This window comes from Homarus americanus, unplaced genomic scaffold, assembly GCF_018991925.1.
Source record: "Homarus americanus isolate GMGI-L3 unplaced genomic scaffold, GMGI_Hamer_2.0 scaffold5142, whole genome shotgun sequence".
NCBI classification, from domain to species: domain Eukaryota; kingdom Metazoa; phylum Arthropoda; class Malacostraca; order Decapoda; family Nephropidae; genus Homarus; species Homarus americanus.
In genome coordinates this window covers 145,044-165,227 of record NW_024727827.1, presented here as the reverse complement: position 1 = coordinate 165,227, position 20,184 = coordinate 145,044, and the positions used below count along the sequence as shown (strand labels likewise).

The window sequence follows — 20,184 nt, the reverse complement described above, 5'->3', positions numbered from 1 at the left end:
ACGTTGCTCATACCTTATCTTTATCGCCTATTCCTCCTCTTCCTTTACCTCATATATTACCTGTACTAATTAGTTTGTATAAAGGACTGATATTCAAGTGTCTTTTGATCATTCCCAAACATCAACGAAAAATTACAGACCAAAAGGATTATTAAAACTTCCAATACTTTCAATATTTACAACATAAAACTATACAGTACAAAATATTAATTTCAAGAATTTCCGCTCCAAATACTTTTTCCTGAACTAGACAATATTTCATAGTTACTAAACATTAATAGACTGAAATAATGGAACGGGTTTGAAATTTGTTTAATCTTTACTAGGAAACCAAGGAATGGGTTATTGATCAGGCCAGCCAAACTTGCTATTTGATGGTCTAGTTATGTAGGGGGAAGGGGAAATATCTAGGTAATATATATTCAATGTATAACAACCAAAAAGTTAATCAATCCCAATAATAGAATGAAGAAATCACTGTATTGGGATGAATAGCTCGACGCCAAGTTATACATCAAATGTATATATATTACCCGTAGCATTCTATACATATACATAATGACCTGACATACAGTTTCTTAAGATAAATCAGCCAGCAATAAGATACTACATCACTTTATACACAACAAATTAACTCACTACACATAATCATTTACTGAACACTGGATTAGCTTATTTCTAACTCACAAATCACCCAATAATAATGTTGTATGTACAAGTAATAGTGAAAGATTAATTAAAGTATCTTATAATCACATTTTCTTAACAGGATTACTTAACAAATTTAATCATTGATAAATAGTTCATAACACTGTGTAACTCACCGGTTCATTGGAAAACCCTGGAATATTTGATGTGGTGTTGTATGAGACCATTTTGTATTGTATTGTGTTGTATTGTACCATAATGTATTGTACTGTATTGTAATGTACCATAATGTTATGTATTGCGTTGTATTGTACTGAATTGTAATGCATTAAACGATCTTAATTACGGACAGTGTTCCAAAAGAGGTCGTTCGATATATTTTCATTTTCTGGACCAATGAGACAGGTCCCCTCCACAACAGCATCCCTGAGATAGACCCGAGCGGCTCTCACTAGGTCCTGGGAGGCAGCGTCGAGGATCAGCCGGCGGTGATCGGCAAACTGTTCCTCCGTGATGTGCGAGAGGAAGCGACGCCTGCCCTTTGCCCCCGGGGACTCCGGAGCATCGACCGCCTGGAACACCCCTAACTTAGCCTCGTCCACGTCCCGCTGGTCGAACTCGCCGGATAGCACCCACTCGACCGCAGCATCGAAGGTTTCCAAGGTCTGGGTCGAGTGGGGGTCACGGTAGCTGTAGAAGCTGAACGCTCCTCCGGGCGTCGTCGCTGAGCCCCCGCCGTAAGCTCCGCCCTTCTCCCGGATCTCCCGATGCAAAAAGCGGAACATGAGACGAGCGAGGACCCTCAGGGCTCCTGCATCCGGGTGACAGTACGGCACCCCAGGGAACGACTTGGAGGCGAAGTTAACCGGGAAGGGAAACACCTGGTGGGTCTTTGACGGATGAGGCGTGAAGTCCCCGGGGAGCGTCGCGAGCGGCGAGTATCCGCACGGTTCGCCGGACAAGCCGTTTAAAAATGTCTGGAAGTTGCGAAGAGTCGTGTCGCGGTGATCGGGGGTCGTGTTGACGGAAACTCTCATCTTGCTCTTGGACAACAACAGCGAGGATAGTTCACGTAGCCGTTCGAGCGTCTGGGCGAGGTCTTTTGATTTGGCGAGAGCTTTCATCTGTTTCAGGAACGTAAGACCGCTCCAGCGTTCGGTCAAAGCGGCCACGTGACCGGTCGAGGCGCTTGCCGCAGTCATGGCATATTTATGACCAGAATACACCAAGCTATTAGACTGGTCGGTGGCAATCATGTTAACCAGCGTAGTAAACCTCTGCAGGTCGATTAAATTCACTTCGTTGAGGATTAACGACCAAATATCGAGCATCTTCATTAAATTTTGGTTCAGGCAATGAGATGAAAGAAGGATTCCCTGTTCATACTGTACAGCATTTATAGGATGAGCGTTTAAGTGGGTACAAGCGCCGACGCCGCCGCAGACCAGGTCCAACTTTTGATCCAGCTGACGAAAATCGAGATGCCCCGCCCCCATGCGGGTCAGCACCCCACACAGCACAGGGACGAGCGATCTGAGACGGTCCGGTACGTCGTGAGTGTCTAGCACAGCAGAGAAGTACGTTATGCCGTTGGTGGGCTGGTCGCAGATCTGTACGGGTACGCCGCCCGATAGACCGATATCAGTCACCAGCGTCGGAGGCACGGCGCGGCTGATATCCGATACCTTTAACGTCGGCAGACAGGATAGATCGTCGTCTTCCTCTTGTTTACACGCCAACGTCTCTCCCTTCTCCCAAATGTCCGTACGGTCGTCGTCCGTCAGACCAGACAGACGTTGACTCAGCATCAATTCTTCCTCTTCCTGTAGCTTGGTCTCATAACCTTCCCGTGGCGACATAGTCTGTGTGTACTTGTGTTTATTCTCCAGGAAATATTCGGTAACCTTCTCTTGTAAGAACTTGGGATTCTCTTCGATGCATTTTTTTAATCTGTTTATTTTTTGGTTAATTCGTAAGGAGTCGATCGGGTCGCCGCCCAGGTTCCAGAGAGGGGTGATGCCCAGGACTACCCCGAGGCCAAAGAACGACGTCTGGTGCTTCACTTGTAGTTCCAGGTTGTGTATCACGGCCTCCACTCGCTCCGGGGGGAATCCTTCGGTGGAGACTTTAGCGAACGTCTCGTCGATGATCCGTCCCACCGCGTCTACGTCGCTGTCTTTAACGCCCTGTAGTCCGACGGTGAAGGTGGTGTTACGGGTGTGGCCGTCAAAACCGGAGGACGGGGAGAAGCCGGAGCCTAACTGTGGCTCCAGGAGACTCTTGTAGAAGGGGGCGTTGGGGCCACTCGTCAACAGCTCTCCGAGGACGTACAGGACGAAGGTTTCAAAGACGTTGGTTATGTCGACTAATTTATAAGAGACGGCTATACTCGTCTGGCCGTCGCCGCTGGCCATGGGGTCCGCGCCACACTCCACGTGGGCGCGTCTCGGCTCCGACCAACAGGGCTCCTCCGGAACGTCCGTCTCGGGGTTTATTTTATCGTAGTGGCGGAGATAACCGTCGTTTATGAACTCTAGATGGTTCACCAGAGGCTGGTCTCCGTAGGTGTAAAACCGGGCATTACTGGGGTGGTAGTGGTAAGAGTGGAAGTCTCTGAGCCGTTGCCACGTCAGCCGGGGAATGTCGAGAGGGTCGCCGCCCGACACGACGCCGTACGTGTGAGAAGGCAGCAGACCGTTCTGTAGTTTCTGCAGGAACAGCTGCTGGGAATCTGCGAACACACCTTTCATCTCGTTAAACACGACGCCCTTAAAGACTATCGGCGACGACCTATCCCGAGGATCCCGGTGTTCGAGCCTCCAGCCCTCCTGAAGAAAGTCCAGCTCCGAGAGGTGCGGCCTGAACGCGGCGTCCATATACACCGACAACAAGTTCCTAAAGTCGACGGGGTGCTGAGTCGAGAATGGGTACACGGTGTAGTCGCTGCCCGTCATGGCGTTCATAAAAGTAGACAGAGAACGATTCAACATCTTAAAGAACGGATCCCTGCACGGGTATCTCTCGCTGCCGCACAGTACCGTGTGCTCGAGGATGTGCGGGACGCCCGTCGAGTCCATGGGAGTCGTCCGGAACCCCACGCAAAACACGTTGTTGGGGTCGTCCCGTGCCACGTGTAGGTAGTCGGCTCCAGTGCCCACGTGTTCCAGGCGTATGGCGGTGAGGTGGAGTTCCGGAACATCCTGGATTTCCTTGACTAAAAATCCTGAGACTTCTTCACCAACTTGATATTCATTTTTGACCGCATCACCTGAAACATGACAAGGTGTTAGAACTGGAGGTACATCTTTGACTAAAATCCTGAGACTTCTTCACCAATTTGATATTCGTTTTCCAACACATCACCTGAAACAAGACAAAGTACTGTAGCTACAAAAGAAAACCCCAAGTACTTTAAACTATTGTAACTCTAACCTAACCTAACCTAACCTAACCTAACCTAACCTACACTCTTAAATTTCTATTACTTAAGAGAAAAAAAACTTTATAATTAAATGAAAAGCAGACAAACAGAAAAAGGAAATCTTATCAAATAGTAATGTATGCTGAATGGGATCAAATCTTGGCAGAAAAATAAAAAATACAGTCATTTTGTATAACCGGGGAACTATTAACAGTCCAATATGTTGAACAAATATTACAGTCATTTCTTTAACCTAACCTAACCCAACCATATAACCTAACCTAACCTTACCCAACCATATATCCTATCCTATCCTAACCAACCTAACCTTACTCGTTATTTTGAGATTAATAAGGCAAGAAATAACTTTACTTACTATGAAAAAAACCTGTGAGCATTCCTAGACATAGAGATTATTTAATACATATTTATAATGATTTAATACACAACCAATCATTACTCACCAACAGAGGCAACAGCTGAACTACCTCGTTTAAGGGTGCTAGTCCACACATGTCTGTTGGTCTCTTGTCCATATCTACGACTCACTCTGCTCCTCAGTCTCGTAGCAGCTCGTAATATAGTTAAAATTGTCATCCTCGTAGAGCTTTAGAGAGACAGAGAGACGGACAGAGAGACAGAGAGACAGGGAGGTGAGACAGGTGCCTGGGTGAGCCTCGTCTGAAGACAGGCTGATGCAATGACTGATTTTTGTGCCCAACTTAAGATTTTTATATTTAACTCCTAATTAAACGTTATTTAGATATATTTATATTAAAAAACTTAATTATTATGATAGTAAATGTTAGTTTTTTATGTAAGATAATTTTTGAATATGTTTTGTTAATTGGTTTTTTGGTCTTGATAAATGTGATGTTATTGTCTTGTAATTATAGTAAATGACAACATAACGCAATATTTAACCTATTTAAGGATAGTTCATTAAATTATATGTAATTTTATATATACTAAAGTAAAATATGATATTAATTTGGCCCATATTTATAAAAGTAATTTTTAAGTTCGGTTAAGTTGGAAATGTTGTGTATTCCAAGTTGGGACAAATTACACATGATGTAAACAGTGCAAGTTCAGAAACAAATTAAAATTTCCTAAAGATAAAAAAATACAATAAACAATAAATATCAAAGTTTATTATACATAAAATTATATACTTTAAATTATTTATTTCTTTTTATATTTAAATTATATGTATTAGTAAGAAATTTATTATTTTATGGAGAATTGAATGTCATGTAAATCACAACTTTTTCACCATTTTAAGAATTATATTTACAATTAATTTATCACCATTTATCACCATCATCCTCACCCCATAAAACTATTTTGGACACTTTCTCCCCTTCCTTTCCCCACCCCTTCCCTCTCCCCCCTTCCTCTCCTTTCCCCACCCCTTCCCTCTCCCCCTCACCAGATAACACCACTCCCTCTCCTTCCCTCTGACGTCACTTGGTCCTCTGACGTCACTTATTCTTGACGTCACTTATTCTTCTGACGTCACTTATTCATCTGACGTCACTTATTCATCTGACGTCACACATTTTCGTCATATTATTAATTATTGAACAAAATACTAATAATTTACGATAATTGTGATGCCGTAAATAGTGTTAAATGATCGTGTATTATGGTTTTTATATGGTAATTAAATAGGAATTAATAGGAGACGAAAACACAGGTTAAATATTAGAGTTTTATTATCAGTTGACAGATTATTATTCTAACAGGCGTAAAGATGCTACTGTGGGACCTTAAGACTGTCATCCATCTTGTTGTTTTTAATACACATCTCAAGACGTACACACATCTCAAGATGTACACACATCTCAAGACGTACACACATCTTAAGACGTACACACATCTCAAGATGTACACACATCTTAGACGTACACACATCTTAAGACGTACACACATCTTAAGACGTACACACATCTCAAGACGTACACACATCTCAAGACGTACACACATATCTTAAGACGTACACACACATCAAGACGTACACATATCTTCAGACGTACACACAAGACGCACACATCTCAAGACGTACACACATCTCAAGACGTACACATCTTAAGACGTACACACATCTTAAGACGTACACACATCTCAAGACGTACACACATCTTAAGACGTACACACATCTCAAGACGTACACACATCTCAAGATGTACACACATCTCAAGACGTACACACATCTTAAGACGTACACACATCTCAAGATGTACACACATCTTAGACGTACACACATCTTAAGACGTACACACATCTTAAGACGTACACACATCTCAAGACGTACACACATCTCAAGACGTACACACTACACCTACACTCTACCTACACCACTAAAAATATATATTTATTGAAGTAAATCCTCTATTTAGCGAACTATATAGAGATGAAAGTCCATTATATCGAGGGTCGGTCCGTTAGATATAAAACCTCCATATAAAGGATTATAATAAGATAAATTCCGCTATATAGAGGTTTTTTACCGTACTGATTATATTTCACAATAGAACTCTACAATTCCTAAAAAATATCAATTAACCTTAACTAGAAAACTACTATATCCTCCTCGTTAGCGGTCACCGGGTAACAGCAGCGGCCTCTAATTGGTGCTGTCGCCGGAGGTTATCGAACATGACCTGACACATGGCCTCCAGGTTGTAGTGGTGACGCCAGCCCCAGTCACGTCGAGCCTCGGAGTCGTCGAATACCTCTGGCCACGTGTCAGCTGGAGGGTGTCGAATATAGCGGTGTTATTTATGGTTTATGCGTTATTTTACATGTTTATACACTTACTTGGATGTAATTATTGGTAATTACAGGTTAACTATTCACTGTGGTGGTGGAGTAACAGGTTAACAGCGTCTGATAGTTGTTGACACATATATAAACACTAGCGGGTCAATGAATAATTTATAAACAAAACTAACATAAACTATCTTAATAATCTTAAACTATCCTAATGATTTTATACTATTAAATCAACCTATTAGATATAGTTTAGTTCATGTTATATTTAATAAATTATATAGCTCCGTAATCCACCAGCCTAATGTCAACACTAACTAGCCATTCCTCTCCCCATGAATATATATCACTAATTAAATAACACCAATAATTTAAAACAAACCTCAACTCATGGAAACAACTCTAGAATATCTAGTAGACAAAATTTTATGTTTATTATGTTTATAAAGACAGTGATAACATTATAGTACTTGAAATTTGACTCGATTCAATGTATGTCTCTTTAAAAGTGGGTAATATATTTTTTTCGAGGTATCTATTTCCTATTGAGACATGTGGCTATTATTCTCCCTTCTATAATATTCTCTCCCTGAGCTAAACTTTACTTCATTCCTTCACATCTTCTTAATTCTCTCCCTTTCCCTCCCTTCCTCACTCCCACTCTCTTCAATTAATAAACTCCCTCCCTCCCCCTCCCTCACCCTAACTCCCTTTACCCTCCCTACCCCCCTACCCCCTCACCCCCTCACTCACTCACCAATATTCTGCCGGGAATCAGGTTTATAGGTAATGCTAAAATCAGGAAAATGTTTCTTCACTTCAGCTACGATTTCCTCTGGGGAGAAACTCATTGCTGTCACATTGTAAGTCCGTCGCTTGAGCTGATCTTCAGGAGCAACCAGAACCTCCCACAGTGATCTGAGTGTGTGAGAGAGAGATGGAAGAGTCAGAGTGTGTGGCTGAGGGTGTTAGTGGGATGGTAATAGGGGTGTGTGTGTAGGAGGGTGGACACACACACACACACAGGGACCCACCTGAGACAGTCCTCAATATACATCATAGGAAGGCGGGTGGTCGGCTTTAGGTAACACTCCATGTGGCGACCCTCGATGGCGTCATGGAAGATCTGTACGGCGTAGTCTGAGAGATAGAGAGATAGTTAGTGTCTCTCACCTGTAGTGTCTCCCTTGTCTCTCACCTACAATCTCTCAATTATCTCTCACCCATAGTCTCTCAGTCTCTCTTGCCTCACCTGTAGTTCCTCCTCCAGTTTGGGTGTCAGAAGAGATAACTCCCGGAAATCTGAGACAACGGAAATCCAAACCAAATCTGTGGTTATAATATTCTCCCAGCAGCTCTCCGTGTACCTGTAGAAGGCGCAGACGAAGTATAGTGTTATATATAGTGACTGTGTTATATATAGTGACAGTGTTATATATAGTGACTGTGTTATATATAGTGACAGTGTGTTATATATAGTGACATAGTGTGTTATATATAGTGACATAGTGTGTTATATATAGTGACAGTGTGTTATATATAGTGACAGTGTGTTATATATAGTGACTGTGTTATATATAGTGACATAGTGTGTTATATATAGTGACATAGTGTGATATATAGTGACAGTGTGTTATATATAGTGACATAGTGTGTTATATATAGTGACATAGTGTGTTATATATAGTGACATAGTGTGTTATATATAGTGACATAGTGTGATATATAGTGACAGTGTGTTATATATAGTGACATAGTGTGTTATATATAGTGACATAGTGTGATATATAGTGACATAGTGTTATATAGTGACATAGTGTGTTATATATAGTGACATAGTGTTATATATAGTTACATAGTGTGTTATATATAGTGACATAGTGTGTTATATATAGTGACATAGTGTGTTATATATAGTGACATAGTGTGTTATATATAGTGACATAGTGTGTTATATATAGTGACATAGTGTGTTATATAGTGACAGTGTGCTATATATAGTGACATAGTGCATATATAGTGACATAGTGTGTGATATATATGACTGTGTTATATATAGTGACATAGTGTGTTATATATAGTGACATAGTGTGTTATATATAGTGACATAGTGTGTTATATATAGTGACAGTGTGTTATATATAGTGACATAGTGTGTTATATATAGTGACATAGTGTGTTATATATAGTGACATAGTGTGTTATATATAGTGACATAGTGTGTTATATATAGTGACATAGTGTGTTATATATAGTGACATAGTGTGTTATATATAGTGACATAGTGTGTTATATATAGTGACACAGTGATATATATAGTGACACAGTGATATATATAGTGTAAATAATACACTCGTACTATAATACAATTTCAGTGATATTTTAACATAATGATGGTGTGTGTGTGTGTGTGTGTGTGTGTGTGTGTGTGTGTGTGTGTGTGTGTGTGTGTATGTGTATGTTAGTGCCGTAGAGAGAATACCTTACGTGTGTGTATATGTATGTATATATGTGTATGTATATCTGTATATGTATACCACTACCGTATACATTGCCTTACACGTATATATATATATATATATATATGAATCTATGTATATCTGTCCATATGCATATCAGTACAGCAGAATATAACTTAGATGCGTGTATATGTATGGAATCTATGTATACCTATTCATATGTATACAAGTACCGTGTATATTACCTTTGAGACTCCGTATATGGTCCGGGGTCGCTGTATGGTCAGGTTAGGTGTGGGGTTCCTGGGTGAGTCAGGACCGAAGGCGCCTATGGTGGATGGGACGAATACCCTGAGGTTATACTGTTTACTAAGTTCCATTACGTTGTGGAGGCCCTCGATGTTCACCCTGTAAGAGGTTAGGAGGTCAGCTAGAGGTGTAGAGGTTAGGTTAGGTTAGATTAAGTTAGGTTAGGTTAGGTTAGATTAGATTACGTTAAGTTAAGTTAGGTTCGATTACTTTAAGTTAGGTCAGATTAGCTCCTAACAACCATGACCTACTTGTCCAACACTCACTCACCTAATAGCCAGGGGCACATTCTGTTCACCAATAGCAGACAGTAGCGCCGAGAAATGGACGAACCAATCAATCCTGTAGGTGACGACGATCTCCTGAAGACACTTGAAGTCCAGGATGTCTGCGAATACGTAGGGCCCTGGACGCCGGCAGGAGGGAGAGGGAGGGAGAGAGGGAGAGAGAGGGAGAATTAGATATATTTTTGGAGTGGTAGGGAAATAATGATGTTATGTTGGGGAAAATATGTCAAAAAAAGGGAAATATTATAAAGGAACGAGAAATATAAGGAATAGTGATGAAGGAACGAGAAATATAAGCAATAGTGATGAAGGAACGAGAAATATAAGCAATAGTGATGAAGGAACGAGAAATATAAGGAATAGTGATGAAGGAACGAGAAATATAAGGAATAGTGATGAAGGAACGAGAAATATAAGCAATAGTGATGAAGGAACGAGAAATATAAGGAATAGTGATGAATGAACGAGAAATAGGCTAAGAAGTATAAAGAAACGAGGAAATATAAGCAATAGATGAAGGAACGAGAAATATAAGGAATAGTGATGAAGGAACGAGAAATATAAGGAATAGTGATGAAGGAACGAGAAATATAAGCAATAGTGATGAAGGAACGAGAAATATAAGCAATAGTGATGAAGGAACGAGAAATATAAGGAATAGTGATGAAGGAACGAGAAATATAAGCAATAGTGATGAAGGAACGAGAAATATAAGCAATAGTGATGAAGGAACGAGAAATATAAGCAATAGTGATGAAGGAACGAGAAATATAAGCAATAGTGATGAAGGAACGAGAAATATAAGGAATAGTGATGAAGGAACGAGAAATGTAAGGAATAGTGATGAAGGAACGAGAAATATAAGCAATAGTGATGAAGGAACGAGAAATGTAAGGAATAGTGATGAAGGAACGAGAAATATAAGCAATAGTGATGAAGGAACGAGAAATATAAGCAATAGTGATGAAGGAACGAGAAATATACTAAAAGAACGACAAGACCAAACAACAAATCAGAGTAATTTTAAAATGACTCACCTGACTGAACGATGTCTTTCGATGGCTTTACTATATCAGACATAATAACATTTTCAGTGCCATACTTAGACCTGAGGAGGCGAGCCAGTCCAGTACCTAGTTGGCCCAGACTGCCTGTGGGTCATAGGGTAGTATTAATTTATTTCATCTATAATACACATATATATATATATACGTTATACACTCTTATGTATGCGGTAGATGTATACTGTGTACTCAGATATATTTTTAACATGACTAATATATAATTGACTCTCTCTCTCTCTCTCTCTCTCTCTCTCTCTCTCATGTTTTAAGTCTATGTGTGTACTTACCTGTAATCAGTATTCTAGGTGGATCACCATTAGGATGATAATGCCTCAGTTGACCACCGTTACTGACTACACTGGTCTGCCTTCCTTGAAACAGTCTGCTCAATATTCTTCCTCTGTAATGATAATAATAATAATAACTAACTCCTACTTTATAAAGATTCAAATACTCAGGTAAAAACTAACTTTTAATTAATATTTCTGACTATACATTAGAGTTGAACGGACAAACACTTTATAACATATATTTAATGATTTGTATCCGAAAATATATAGAATTCGGATATCTGTTACATTTATTTAGTATTAATTTGGTTTTGTTTAATGATTTTCTGGGGCTCAGGTGTAAAGGTCGGGTATACAGCTATGTGGTCTTGGCAAGCGAGAGAGGGAGGGAGGGAGGGAGAGACAGAGGGGTCCTTGTGACGTATGACGGTGTTATAGTGAGCCCAAGGTCTTAATATACGCTAGGCTATACGCGTCTTGCTAGTAGTTATCAATGAAGCTTGGCTATTATAACTAACGCCCTTTAGAAAGTTAATTGTAGGTCAGATAGTTAATGATATGTCAGGGTACATCTAGGCTTTACCGAGAGAGGTTTGAAAAGGAGTATAAGCGCTCAAGACATTAATGGCAGGGAATAACTTGATGACCTTCGAAGTGTGGACGGAATGATGCAAAAACAGCAGTCACCTCCTCAATGAGATGCAGAGGGTAGCAAGTTCTCTTTCTCTCACTCCTTCTCTCAAGTTAATTTACAGGAAACTTTCAAGAATTTAACCTTGATGTGAAACTGAGATAGACCAAAATAAAAAAAAAATCACCCAAACGCATTATTTCTAGTATGATTATTGAAAGTTTTTACGTCATCAGGATGTAGGTGCCATCGCTGTATATCTGTGACGCAATTGTGGAGCTATGTGTGTGTGTGTGTGTGTGTGTGTGTGTGAATAATAATAATAATAATAAAGAGGGGGAAGGGGGGTGGTATGTAGTGGGGGGAGGGGGGTGACAAGAAGGGTGTCAAGGAGTGGTGGTGACGGGGTTAAGGTGTCTGGTGCCAAAGATGAGTGCCAATTAGGTCGTTGGGGAAGGTGCCATCCAGTGCCAACATGTGTTTTGTAATGGTCAATATTATTTTTATTAAGATGAGAATTTGATATCATTTAGTTTACGTTACTACTACTACTACTACTACTACTACTATGACATAAGAACATAAGAATGGAGGACACTGCAGCGGGTCATACTGGACAGTCCCCTTTACACCCAACCCCTATCGCTCATATATCCACCCAACCTGTGTTTGAAGCTATCCAGCGTATTAGAGTTAATGATGATGTTTGGTAACTTGTTCCACTCGTCCACTACTCTATTTCCAAACCAATGTTTACCTATTTCACGCCTAAATCTAAATCTGTCTAATTTAAAACCATTGTTACGAGTTCGCTCCTGGTTGGATAGTTTGATTACCTTTGTAATGTCACCTTTGTTTAGCCCTGACTTCCACTTATACACCTCTATCAGGTCGCCCCTCACTCTACGTCTCTCGAGGGAGTGCAAATTAAGATGCTTTAACCTGTCTCTGTACTCAAGGTTCCTAATGTCCGGGATTAGTCTTGTCATTCTCCTCTGGATTCTTTCCAAGGATTCTATATCCATTCTGTAGTACGGTGACCAGAACTGAACTGCGTAATCCAAGTGAGGTCTAACAAGCGCAAGATATAGTTTTAGGATGACCTCGCTAGTCTTGTAACTAACACTCCGGCCATGTGAGTGACGCACTAGCGTAGCTAGGGGGGGGGGTCCGCCCCGGGCGGCACTTTTGGGGAGCGGCACTTTTGGGTCTGCTCATCACCCATATCTGCAGCTACTGGAGACGTTAATCCATCCCTTTGTATCGGCGGCAAGTTAATCCTTGTCGTGTCTGACCTAACACCTGACCCACATCATCACGGCCACGTCATGAGCTACACCCTTGCTATGCCCCCGCCACACACACAACCTGTAACCTGTTGAGGATTAAGGAAACAACTTCAAACAAGTACGCCAGTGAGCTCATGTGGTGTGGGTCAGGTGTTAGGTCAGACACGACGAGGATTAACTTGCTGCCGATACAAAGGGAAGGATTAACGTCTCCAGTAGCTGCAAAACCATGCAGTCTCGGGTCATATCAGTTCATGTACAGCCGACCAATCCACCAGTTACAAGCAATTCACTTCAGTTCTGCACAAGTCTCCATCGTGACAAGGCGAGGGGAGGCTAGACGACTTTTAAGTTCTCTTGTGTTTTCGATCCAGTTATTTACTTCGTTGGAAGACATAATACTATAAGGTAAGAAATATTAAAGTATTGGTTAAAAAATATTGATGTGACTTTTGCTGCGGTACTGAGATTAAATATTAAGATTTTGTTTCACAGCATTGCGATTTTATACTAAGACACTATCCTCACTGGGGTACAGACAAAAGCCCCCCCGACAAAAGCCACCCAGACAAAAGCCCCTACTTTGATCGGGGTGGCTTTTGTCTGACAACAGTAAGGGCTTTCAAAAGTTACGGACATAATTAAATAGTTGAGGGTAAAATATACTGTTCTTCTCTGTGGTTAATTATTGGTTAGGTTAGGGTTAGGTTAAGTTAGGTTAGGTTGGGTTAGGTTAGGTTAGGGTTGTCAGACAAAAGCCACCCCGATCAAAGTAGGGGGCTTTTGTCTGGGGGCTTTTGTCTGGGTGGCTTTCGTCGGGGGGGCTTATGTCAGACATCCATTTTCACTGTACTCTGAGTCTGTAATTTTAGATTAAGTTGCTACTTTTTACATTTCCATTGTATTACATGCTATTTAAGAAAAAATGTTTTCCCATGCATATTACTTTTGAATAGCGTTTTTATATTATGCAATGTGTCTAATAATAAATAATATATATAATATATATATATATATATATATATAATATATATATATTATATATATATATATATATATATATTAATATATTATATATATATATAATTTGTAGGACTTGGAGAGATGAAAACCATCACTATCTAAAGTTCTCGTCATTTTTTTCAATTTTTTTTATCTTTTAATTTTAAACATGCAGTGTGAATTTATTTCTCGAAAAATTAATGTTTTATACTTCTATCACTCTGTCCCCAGATGAAGCGAGCTAAAGAAAGTGGTGCTGTGTACAGAAAAAAGAGAAAGGCAAGAGAGGAAGTATTAAACAAGAATAAAGGGGCACTCTTAAAATACATCAGTCGTATAGAAACCAAATCATTATCAAATTCAAGGGATTCAAGTTCAACTTCAAGCGATTCGTCAACTTCAACTCCTTCAAGTGATGAAGAACATGAAGAAGAAAATATTCCGGGACCAGCTGTGGACAGAGTGGACATAAAAGATGTTGGCCTATGGCCAAGCAAGATTAGCAATGACACACGGATCTTTCTGGTACGTCAAGGTGCGTCTGTGGTTCAAAATCTAGATTCTGATTTTGGTGAAGTAATTCGTGAAGGTGTGTCAACCAAAGGACAAACTAGAAAACTAACACGCGAATGGTTTTTTCAAACTCTGCCAAATGGTGAAAGAATGTTGAGATCATGGATGGTGTACTCCCCTTCCAAGGAAACTCTTTACTGCTTTTGTTGCAAACTGTTTAATTCTGAGGATGGATTCAACATATGGTGGAAACTGAATCCTAGAATATGCGAGCACGAATTCAGTGCAGCTCACGTTCGGAATTTCACACAATGGAAGGAGTTGGAAATTAGGATTGCTCGTGGAGCAACAATTGATGTATATTTTGTGGGGGCATGGGCGGGGGGGGCGGCAAACTCAAGGGCCGCCCCGGGCGGCACACACTCTAGCTACGCCACTGGGTGACTCAATATCGGCCATGTGAGTGACGCAAGACCGGTAACTGCCACTCAAGGTAAATTGATCTCAATTTATCAGTAACAAGAGGTGAGGTGGTGAGGTGGTGGTGGAGGTGGTGGGGGTGGTGGGGGTGGTAGAGGTGGTGGAGGTGGTGGGGGTGGTGGAGGTGGTGGGGGTGGTGGGGGTAAGACTCATTTAACAACACTACCACTACCCCTAACCTAACCTAACCTAACCCTCACCCGGCTGACTCTACCAAACCATAATCTGTAATTTCGAGAACAGACAGTCAGGTGTGTGTGTGTGTGTGTGTGTGCGTGCGGCTTCTAGACTAGCTCTGGCCATTATCTCCCCGCCCCATGGCCCCAGGATGGCCCTCAGGCTACAGTAAGGGCCACCTGCCACCCTGTACCCCAGAGCCTTCACCAATTCTACTTTCTTCTCTCATACCTGGAGGCTTTGCTGTGGTACTGGCATGACTCACTAAGCTGACCAAGGATGTCTGGTTTAAGCTTAAGCATGACATATCCTGGTAGAACATGAGTCATCTGACACTAACCAACAAGAACACGATAGATATGTTTATTGTCATTACATCAAAGGCGTCATGAAATAGGAACGAGTTTTATGCAGTTACACCTTTTTTTCCCCCCTGGTGGTGATAATTTGTAGACATTTCACCACACACACACTCACTCACACACACGCACACACACTCACTCACACACACACACACACACACACACACACACGCACTAGCTGTAAGGGGAAAATTTCTCTCCCATAAAAACACCTCATATCCACACACCCTATAATTTGGTTCTTTCAGCCAATCACCAACATCTACGTCATTCCTAGTGTAGCCAATGGGCGAAGTCAGATCACAACCTCTCTTTCAGGCAATCACCAACATCTACGTCATACCTAGTGTAGCCAATGGGCGAAGTCAGATCACAGCCTCATATTCTGTACAGCCAATGAGCGAGTTCCTTTAGTGGGCGTCCACGAGCCAAGCCCTCCACACGAAAATAGAACTCTTTGCCAATCTTCCTCCCCGGAGTGTAATAAGGGAATTATCTTTAACTATACATTAATACAAGAGCCATTAAGGTATAATCGATTTCCTTAATTATAGTGAAGTGTAAGAATGACGATAGGTGGCGAATGATATTAGCCTAGTGTTTGAAATACGTATATAATTATGCTAACTATAATAAAGTATAATAATGGGTTAGAATTATAGTTTAGGTTCAATTAATACCTAATAAATTATATAGGGTTAGGTTTGATATGTACTGAAATACACTTAGTTTTCTGATATGACTAAATCTATATATGGTACTGCATCACAAACACGTAACTATAAAAACATTTTGATTCATTTGTGAAAGAATTAATAATAATTTATTTTGATCTTACGGATATAGAATATGTAAATTATTGAGTTTAATGAATAGAATAGCTTGAAAACAATGAACACAGACCAAGCACCCCATCAGACAGACATATATGAGGGCAGGCAATGAAGGTTGATAATTAAACACAAGAATAATGAATTGTTTTACGAACACATAACCAACCTGTTTTTGACGTTACTAGAGTAGAAGAGATGGAGGGAGGGGTAACCTAACCTAACCATAATCAGTAAACGGAGCTCCAGATGGCGTGATTTTTTTTTTGTCAGCTGGGCAAGGTGACCCGCGGACCCCTAAGGCATACTATTCCTTTTTACAAATATATCACATTTATTTCTTACACGAACTAAATACAACCACAACAAATATTTAAAAACTAAACAAATAAATCTATTAAAAACTATATTAGGTTTGATATTAATTCCTAATAAATTAAAACTTTGAAAAATATGGTGTAGAGAAATGACAAAAAGTCCCTCTCACACCGACTGCAGCCCCATGTTATTACCTGAATTGTTACTCTTTTTTTTTGCTGTGGCTTAATTATGTCTGAGTCGACGTTTCTGGAGAGGAAATATGTCTGCTTGTCATGTAATTGTAGTGGTGGTGGTAGAGGGGGGCTCAGGTATATGTTAAAATGAGGCCAGATAGTTACAATAGAATAAACAGGTCAAAGTCCCACATAAACCTATAACGTGGAGCCCCAACCTTAATATAAGTAGTTTAATGTAGTATTTCCGTTTAACCTAAATACATATGGTCATATGTTTGTTTGGTCTACTGAAGAATTATTTTTATTTTTATTGTTTTTTATCAATAATTCTTAATATATAAATAATTAGTTTTAGTTATTGTATATAAATGATTAGTATTGGGTTAGTGTTAGGTTAGTATTAGGTTAGTGTTAGGTTAGTGTTAGGTTAGTGTTAGGTTAGTGTTAGGTTAGTGCTAGGTTAGTGTTAGGTTAGTGCTAGGTTAGTGTTAGGTTCACTGGTGTACCCCAAAGTGAGTGAGGGGGGGAGATGGATGACGGGGTGGGGGGGGGGAGGTGAAGTGGGTGACGGGGTGAGGGTTGGTGGATGAGGTGGATTATACAGGTTTGATTTCCATATCCACATTTATCCATTAATTTATTCATTAATTTAACCATTTATTATACAACACTCGTAACCAATATTAAGTAAATCACAATAAATAAATAACTCATCCAGGAAGTTGGAAAAATTACGTCAATCATAAATAACATTAACGTGTGATTGACAATAACTCAGTCGGCAGTAATACACCTTAGAGTAATTATTAGTAATAGTAATCACTTCTAGAATTGGCTATAATCATTAAAAATATTTATTATTATATATCTTGAAGAATTTACCATGAACGAATAGTTATGTATGTATGTTTGTGTGTGTATGTGTGTGTGTGTATGTATGTGTGTGTATAGTTTTTTCAGGTTATGTAAATATTAGCCTATTAATTTATTTTATTACGTTACAAACAGATATATTAATACTTACCTCATATTTCAAAGCTTAGAGAGAATCTAGTCCAGTTGTTGGTAATATTTTATGAGTGTTTTTAGTTCACTAGTGTTTGATTAACTTAGAATTGAATTATAACCAAGTTCATTTAAATTCAATTGAAGTTACTAAGATCAAATATAGAGTTACTTAAAGAAACATAATCAGAGGACCACTTATTATTACTTATACGGCTATAAAGTGGTAGGGTACTCCACTTAACCACAGTATGTCACTTATTGTTCACTTAATTGACTAGTTCAGGGTCGTTTGTGTCTCAGTCAATAGCCTTTAAAGTGAGATATTTCTAAATCCACTTAACTCACACTCAAGTACTGTTCATATCCACTTAAGTACACGAGTTATATCACTTTTTTTTACCAGCCTCTATGATGATGTAGATACTTAAGTGAATTAGTAGTAGTTTTCGTGTATATTATTAAGAGACTTGAGAGAGAGAGAGAGAGATGTGACCGCTCAGTGAGACAGTCTAGCTCATACTAAGTTCCCTACCACTACCTACCTCACTCCTCACCTAGTGTTTCTCTCCTATACCCTCTCTACTCACACACACAACACACACATATACATACACACGTACAGCACACACACACACAATTCAGACATACAGACGTACAGGAATAACCTATCTACTTTCACTCCTGCCCCCCCTCCCTCCCCTCCTCACCACCAGACAACCTGTACAATATTTTTAGTACAGGTGTGGTGTCCTAACCTAAACCTAAACCTAAACCTAATCTAACCAAAACCTAACCTAAACTAACCTAAACCTAAAAACTGTTGATAAGTACTGGCTCTCTGTTACACACTGTTGACAAGTAGGCCTACTGGCTCTTTGTTAAACACCGTACAAATTCCTAGTTTATTATTATTACTATGAAAAACAATCTCACTGATATATTTTCCGTACTTTTAGCTGTACTTTTAGCTGTAGTTTTAGCTGTACTTACCTAAAACCGTGAGTACAGATGGACTTAGGCGTTCACATTCTGTCGATATAAAACTCATTAAATTACTCCTTTATCATAACTAGAACACTTCTTATTACTTACAAGCTAAAAGAAAAAGTTATTAGCTTTTTTTATATACTTTATCAATTACGGTAGGTACTATAGAGGCGTAATTATCTAAGAAATATAACTACTTTTAATCTACATATTCAGCTAACGTCTCCAGAGGAAAAATATCTACATTATTTTAACTATTTTACTTTAGTTTAATCAGTTAAGTTAAGATAAAACCACAAAAAAACGCAAAGTTGTTTTAATATAAATTAGGTTTAGAAATTAAATAAATAAAATATCCTAAGAATATACAATTATTCAATAAAATATCCCAATATAGGTAATTCTGTAAATATATATTGTAAGTTTATATATATATATTTTTATTTACACTTATTTAAATAATATAGAAGGATTTAAATATATTCTAAGATAATTTGAAGGGAATATTAGTTAATTATTTACGATTAGAGGAAAGGGAATGAATGCAGACCAAGAGCTATAATTAACTGTGATGTGAAGGTCTATTTTTAAGTAACTCCTAACAGCTAACTACAACATTATGGTTAGGTTAGGTTATGAGGTCAGGTCAGGTCAATTAGATATATAATTAGGATATATATTTCAACTGTTAATAAACTGATATTGAAATAAAATAGACTAATGTTTTTGTGTTGATTTTCTTAATTATGGGAGTAAGGATGATTAATAGCCAATGGATATTATAATTCCTATTAATTATCATCTAAATAAGGAATCATCAGGTGTTAATACTGATAAATAGCTAAAAAAAAATATATTATCAAAAATTTTTAGATATATAATTTTTCACTTAAAAATAATTGAATAAAATAATAAAGTATAGGTAAATTATGTATATATATATATAAACATTAATTACCCTCTAATTAACTCCATTCATATAGCTAGTCTAGAATATTCTCAAAATAATAATAATAAAAATAAAATAGCCACGTAATCCTCCATTGGCAGCATCTGGTAGAAAATACCCCCATAACCATTGTATCCTAGAATATGATTGGCTGACAGAGAAGGGTGATAACCAATGACAAGCCGGGGTGGTGACTCCCTAACCAA

At 39.1% G+C, this 20,184-nt stretch overlaps 2 protein-coding genes across 3 annotated transcripts; both read right to left on the bottom strand.

Moving 5' to 3' along the window:
• Nucleotides 1-164: 164 nt before the first annotated feature.
• Nucleotides 165-4,756, bottom strand: LOC121865934 (presequence protease, mitochondrial-like). Of its 2 annotated transcripts, none has more exons than XM_042365495.1 (2): nt 4,534-4,756; nt 165-3,916 (listed from the first exon to the last, which is right to left on the bottom strand). In XM_042365495.1, exons 1-2 carry the CDS (start codon nt 4,664-4,666, stop codon nt 987-989), a joined length of 3,063 nt encoding a protein of 1,020 aa, XP_042221429.1. In that variant the 5' UTR covers nt 4,667-4,756; the 3' UTR covers nt 165-986. The 2 variants fall into 2 exon arrangements, with proteins under 2 accessions (XP_042221429.1, XP_042221430.1); XM_042365496.1 differs by having other exon boundaries at nt 4,558-4,756.
• Nucleotides 4,757-6,134: 1,378 nt separating this feature from the next.
• LOC121865933 (L-threonine 3-dehydrogenase, mitochondrial-like) lies at nt 6,135-18,572 on the bottom strand. The gene is made up of 9 exons (XM_042365494.1): nt 18,059-18,572; nt 11,251-11,363; nt 10,937-11,050; nt 9,883-10,018; nt 9,549-9,711; nt 8,097-8,211; nt 7,879-7,984; nt 7,602-7,762; nt 6,135-6,824 (listed from the first exon to the last, which is right to left on the bottom strand). The coding sequence occupies exons 1-9, from the start codon at nt 18,061-18,063 to the stop codon at nt 6,676-6,678; spliced, it is 1,062 nt and encodes a 353-aa protein (XP_042221428.1). The 5' UTR covers nt 18,064-18,572; the 3' UTR covers nt 6,135-6,675.
• Nucleotides 18,573-20,184: the final 1,612 nt, after the last annotated feature.